The sequence below is a fragment of the Pelecanus crispus genome, chromosome 4 (assembly GCF_030463565.1).
Source record: "Pelecanus crispus isolate bPelCri1 chromosome 4, bPelCri1.pri, whole genome shotgun sequence".
Lineage (NCBI taxonomy): Eukaryota > Metazoa > Chordata > Aves > Pelecaniformes > Pelecanidae > Pelecanus > Pelecanus crispus.
This window is the reverse complement of record NC_134646.1, coordinates 14,729,201-14,735,200: the sequence shown is the minus strand read 5'-3', so window position 1 is coordinate 14,735,200 and position 6,000 is coordinate 14,729,201. Positions and strand designations below refer to the sequence as shown.

At 51.1% G+C, this 6,000-nt stretch overlaps 1 protein-coding gene across 4 annotated transcripts in view; it reads left to right on the top strand.

Annotated features, from left to right (window-relative positions):
• The first annotated feature begins 1,029 nt into the window (after window positions 1-1,029).
• The window catches only part of TBC1D9 (TBC1 domain family member 9), a 52,469-nt gene continuing 47,498 nt past the window's right edge, over window positions 1,030-6,000 (top strand). For all 4 annotated transcript variants that reach the window (XM_075709837.1, XM_075709833.1, XM_075709834.1 and 1 more), the window contains exon 1: window positions 1,030-1,156. In XM_075709837.1, coding sequence (XP_075565952.1) covers window positions 1,030-1,156 — 127 coding nt within the window. The remainder of the gene's footprint in view (window positions 1,157-6,000) is intronic.

Sequence of the window (6,000 nt, the reverse complement as noted above, 5' to 3'; positions counted from 1 at the left end):
CGTTCGGAGCTGCGAGGGCACAAAACACGTTACCTGTACGTGCTACTACACCCTCCGAGCGCGCTTGGCGTACCTGCTGAATATACCCGTTTATTTTAGGGCTTCTCAGGCGCTCAAAATCTCCCCCCAGTCCTAGGCAGCAGGCACGATGCGGCCTCCAGCAGCAGAGGTGAACTTCAAAAGCAGCGCCGGGCACGGCAGAGCAGGGCTCCGTGAAAAGGGGCTGCGGCGAGCGGGCCACCCCGCGGCCTCCTGCGGCCGCCTTCCCTCAAAGCCGAGCCCGGCGCCCCCCCCCCTCCTCCTTTCAGCGCCCCATTGTACAAACTGCCCCGCGGTGCAAAGGCCAAGCCTTTGGCGGCAGGCGGTGAGAGCGGGGACGCGGCTGCCCCCTCCCCAGTGACCCGGCAGGGACCGCCGCCCGGCGGTGGCTGCTCAGGGGGCAGAGCCGCCCCCTTCCCCCCCCCGCAGGTAGGACCGGCGGTTGCAACGGCCGCCGCGCGGCGCGCGCCGCAGCCCCGCCCCGCCCCGCTCGCGGGCGCGCGGCGGCCCCGCCCCGCCCCACCGTGCGCGCAGGTGACGGGGAGCGCGGCGCGCGCGCCCGCCACGGCCGCGCCAGTCCGGCCGAGCGCGCGGCGGCGCGCGGGGTGCGGGTGCCCGGCGGCTCCCGCCGGCTTTGCGCGGGGAGGCGGGCGCGCGGCGGTGCTGCGGGGCGCCGCCGGCGGCGGGGCCGGGCCGGGGCGGGCGCTGATGTCACTGCTGCCCTCGGCGCTGCGGCGCCTGCTGCCGGGGCCGCCGCCGCCCCTGGCCGCTGCGGCCGCCCCTCCGCGCCTGGCGGTGGGCGGGTAGGCGGCGGGAGCCGCGGGGGGGCATGCGGCTGCCTGCGGCTGCCGCCCCTCCGCCCGCCGGTGCCCGCGGGGCTGCGCCGTCCGCCGCGGCGGCCGGGCATGGTGGCGTCTGATGCGGACGGTGCGTGCGTGAGTCACCGCGCGGCGGCGGCCGGTCGGGCCGGCCTTTGTCTGCGCTGGGAGCATGTGGGTGAACCCCGAGGAGGTGCTGCTGGCGAACGCCCTGTGGGTGACGGAGCGCGCCAACCCCTACTTCATCCTCCAGAGGAGGAAGGGGCACGGAGGCGATGGCGGCGGCGGGGGCCTGGCGGGTAAGGGCGGCGGCGGCGGCGGCCGGGGTCCCGGGGCGGGCAGGGCGGGGCTGCCTCTCGCGCCGTCTCCCTCAGCGGCCCCCCCCGGGCTGGCGGTGGGTCCCCGCCGGCCGGCCGGGCCGGGGAGCGGCCCTCGGGGAGCGGCGCCGGCCGTGGGGGCTGCAGGGGCCCTCGCCGCTCCTCGCCGCCGCGCCGGGCGGTGCGGGGAGCCCCCCGCCTCCCCGCCGCGGCCGAGGGCGGAGGCTGGGGCCGCGCACGCCGCGGCGGGGGCCGCGGGCGCCGTGGCGGCCTTGAGGTGCCTGGCTTCGGGGAACAGGCGAAGGCTTCCGCAGGGTTTCCGCGCTGCGAGGCTTTGCGCGGGTGACCACCGGTACCCGATGCCTGCGTACGCCAGGGTGTGACTTGCCCGGCTGCGTGCCAGCGTTTGCTGGCTAGCTTATTTCCGAACCTCTAACAGGCGTTTGAAAGAAGACCAAGTTGGTAATTCACAAGCGCGTACCATGAGAGCAAAGCTGCTTCGGTTTCTCCGTATTCTTTGGGACGTCCTTGGAAAGCGTGTTCCCCGAATGCTTTGGTTTTGACCGCTGGCAACTGGAGACGCTTTTGTAGATGTCTGGGTCATACGCATCTCGGTCGGTCTCTGTAATACTGTGCATATACCTTTGCCAAAACCTTTCATCGTTTTTAGGCAATGTATATGCATTTCCATAAAACTGGAGATACAGAACCCAACGGTGTTACCACCGGTCCTTCTTGAATTGGCAGAAAATAGTCAAACTCGTTCTCTGAAAAGCTGTGGCTTCTTCCTTACCCACTTGCATGGCAACTAGTTCTTCAGGCTAATCAAAATAAACATATGGACTACATCTATGTTTGGTTCAAAGGTCCTGTGCATATTTACCAGGAGATTAAGTGTCTTTTCAGCCTTTGAATGCTCTATGGACTTGTAAACAATTTATAAGCTAAACTAACCCACCACGGTAAAGTGTGTTTTCATCTAGGCTCTTCAGATCTTCACTCTTCTTCAGTGTTGTATGTTGATAAACCACCTCATTCTTGCATGGAAAGTGACCAGCAGCCACCCCATGTTGTCTGTAGATTTTTTTTTTTTTTTTTGAATTATGGGTAGTGTTGACAGATCCATAAAAAGAATTTCTTGCCTTAAAAGTTTGCCCCTGCTGTGTTTACTGAGGAATTCTTTGCAGACTCTCCTTTCATGGATTGCCCCCTGGCCTCTTAAGGATTTCTTCCTCTATCTTGCTGTCGGTGGTCTGACGAGGCATTCTTGTACCTTTTTGACTTTGTTATCTTTGATTTAGAGATCGTTTCAGATCTCTAACCCAGTCAATTTTCCAAGCATTTCTTAGATATTGGAGAAACATTTTGAGAATTTTGGGGTTTCTCTTCAGCCTGTTTGCATAGTGCATGTTTATCGAGGCCTTCTTCCAGTTGTATGTATAATAGTCTGATTGATGATATCACTGTACAGATGGAGAGATCATGTTTGACAATTTAGTCCTTAAGTGGGAGTAGGATTCATAAATATGCACTCCTTTTTTGTGAAGGTCAGATAAGTCGGCAGCATTTGGTAGGAGTTCAGAATACAGAAGTAGTTCTGCCTTTGCTTCTTCATCCTCTCCTCCCCACCCCACCCCCCCCCAACCTTGCAATTCAAGTTTCTGTGCACTGTATCCATCATTTTAGTATGTGAATGCAGTCTGTATGGTGAATATTGACTTAGAATGCAAAAGTTCTATGTGTATTTTGAAAACTACTTTCTATGTGGCTTTTATTAGTGTCTGTGCTTTGCCTGGAATTGCAGCTGCTGTGGGATTGAGGTAGTAGCAACGAGTAGCTAAACAGTTTCTAGGGGTTTTGTTTGTATGAGGAAGGGCTGGAAAAAGGTTGTAGCTTTCTTTTCCAGTATGTTGCCAGAACCAAAACTAAACAAACACCTGCTACTACATGCAGGAAGTTATTAGTGCTGGCAATATTTAAAGGGCTGCATGGGAACTTGTCAGACCTTGCTATTTTAGCACATGGTTTTTTGACACAGTGCTCAACAAAAGGTGAGAAAGGAAGAAAGAAAGGGATGTAGAGTATCCAGGCCATTCCCAGATTGGTAGGCACAGTGTAACATGCAATTATTTGTTTTTCATGGAAATACTGGAATCTTACACTGGTTGTTCTAACAGCTGTGGTCTACCCATTGAGGGCCAAGGCAGGTGAAGGAAACCAATGGATTCTTCCTGGTAGGTAAGACTGGCTAAAAGCAAGGTATTGAGGGACCTTGCTGATCCTGAGCGTTCAAAGTAAATAAATCTGCTGAAACGGTCAACAGGGTGCATCATTTGTAATAATGATAGCATTTAGGATGACCCTGTGGAAGTTTTGTAGATCATAACGATACAGTTCTCATGATGGGCGTGGAGGTTAATGGGTTGAAAATACAGAAGCAGAAAAAAAAGAACATTTTTGTGGGTGTTTTTGGGGGTTTTGTTGTTGCTAATTCCCCTTTCTGTAGTGATGTAATGCTGAAATTTGCTCAGATATAATCTAGAAAGTTATCCACCCGTGAATGTAGTATAAAATTTGGCTTGGTTGCTCTGCGGGAAACCAGATTATGTGTCCTTGAAGCTTACTAGAAATACTGTATATAAGATTTTTCACTGTGGTGGGAGTGGTCTGAGTTTATATATGCAAGAGAGGATGTAAATACAGCTGTCTTTTTTTTTTTTTTTTTTTTTGTGATCCAACTTCTGCTGACTGGTACTCCCTGATTATTGACTCTTGAAGTAATTTGTCTTAAATTGTAGAATGACAATTGACTTTCACATTGATGAGGCTGCGGGCTTGATGGCATGAGATGGCGTCACTCTGGAACTTAAGCAGTGGTTCGACAATAAGAAGTATTGATTCTCTGGCATTGCCCTCAATTCTAGGTTTGCTGTGAAACTAACCAGTCAGCAAACTGATCAGGGTTAAGCGTAATGCCCTTCTGCGAACATGGCAAACTTCAAAGCACTTAAGTTGGGGCCGCACTGTAATGCGGTTGTGTTGGCACAGCTGAAGAAAGAGGTAGAGCACTTTCCTGTGGATGAATGGGAATGAGGAGGGAAGGCTGGGGACAGATCTCTTCAGAGAGTGCTGTGGCTGGATGCTGTGACTGAAAATGTGGCTGAAGGCTGATGAGTACCCTCGAAGCAGCTGCCAGGGTCTCGGTGCAACCTGTCCTCCATCACTTACTACCACCCTGTGGGCAGAAGTCAACCGTCACCAGAGCAAAGTCCAGAAGACCAGATCTTTTAGGTCTTTTGACACATCTCAGTCTAAAAACAAGTAGTTTGTGTAGCCTTGGGGGTGGGTGAAAGTAATTCTCAGTGGCTTTATGTTGAAGCAGAAAAGCAGTACTTGCATTACCTGTTCTCCTGGATCCACTCTGAGTACAGCAACCCTTTGCAGGAAAAGGAGTATCAGTTGCATTGGAGGAAGGGGTGGAATATCAGCCCTTTCCGCACCAATTCTCTCCTCTTGGCCTTGATTTGTGTAACTTAGTTAAACAGAGAAATCTCTCTTATTTAAACACCCGTTTGGACATTGGAGACATTTTCTGCGCTTGTTTTAATACTGGATTGTAACAAGTTAGAAGCATGATGATCATCTTGTTATGTGATAGGGCAGTGCCTAACTAGTGAGTCCCTAGAAGTCATCTCTGCTAACAAAATGTATCTGATTAATAGTTTACTTAAGAGAGACAGCTTTTCTACTAAGCACCGTGGATCCATTTTTATACTGAATTAAGGCCTGGACTCTTTTAAATGATTGTGTCTATGTCTGTACCAGTCATATCAATGTGACTTTCCTTTGCAAGCGCGCCTTAACTGAAGGGTTGTTTGGGTTTTGTTTTCCTTTTTAACAAAAGAAAAATGGGAGAGACTTATAAATTGGATTTTCATAGCTGTTCTATGCGTTATCTCACATCGCTCACATTACCTTGCATCACTGCATTAATCTTCCAGGACAAGACCAAAAAATGTACTTTTCTGCTTAGAAGTATTTGATGGTTGATGAGCTTTGTCCGTAACGAAATTGTTTCATGCCTTGCACGTAATTCCATGCCTGTATTTTGCTTCTGTGTGACCCTCACTCAAGAGTTTCATCTTCCTTTTGTTCACTAGCAGGGGAAAAAGTCTCTTCTTTCCTCTTACTAGTTTTCTCAAAGGTGCCGGATGTTTTTAACCCTCTCTCCCTCCTACCTATTCTGCTTCCTGTTTGTCAGCTACCTTCCCTGGGCAGCCTGTATGAAATGCTTCTTTCTCCAGAGGGATTCAGTGTGTTACACAGCAACCTGCGTCCGCTGAAGCATAGGCATTTGGAGAGAACGTGAACCCAGATCTGTCCCATCGTTTGGTCCCTGTGCCCTGTATGACAGTATTACTTTCATGGATGTAAAGATCTTGAACATGTCATAAAGTTTATAAATTACTAAAAAGCTCATGTTTTTGTGTTAAGTGTATCTTGCATTCTGATGCAACAAATATGTTAAAAAATATCTCTAACTGCTCTCTGCTATACTGTGGTAATGCTTGCCAAACTGTTTTTATTTGGAAACAATATTGCAAGGAATTAGTGTGACTAATAGTTGACAGCAGAGCAACGTATTCGATTAGAGCTTACAGGAAGAGAGATTGAGGGTGTGGTACGATTAGCTTGCGACTGCCGTGCTCCTTTTGCACGTGTACGTTTGTGTGTGAAGTGGAGGTGAAATTCTAAGTAGTTTTGTTTAAAATGTTATTGTAAGATCTCTTTGAATCCCAAGGCAAATGAATTGTTCTTAGTTTGCA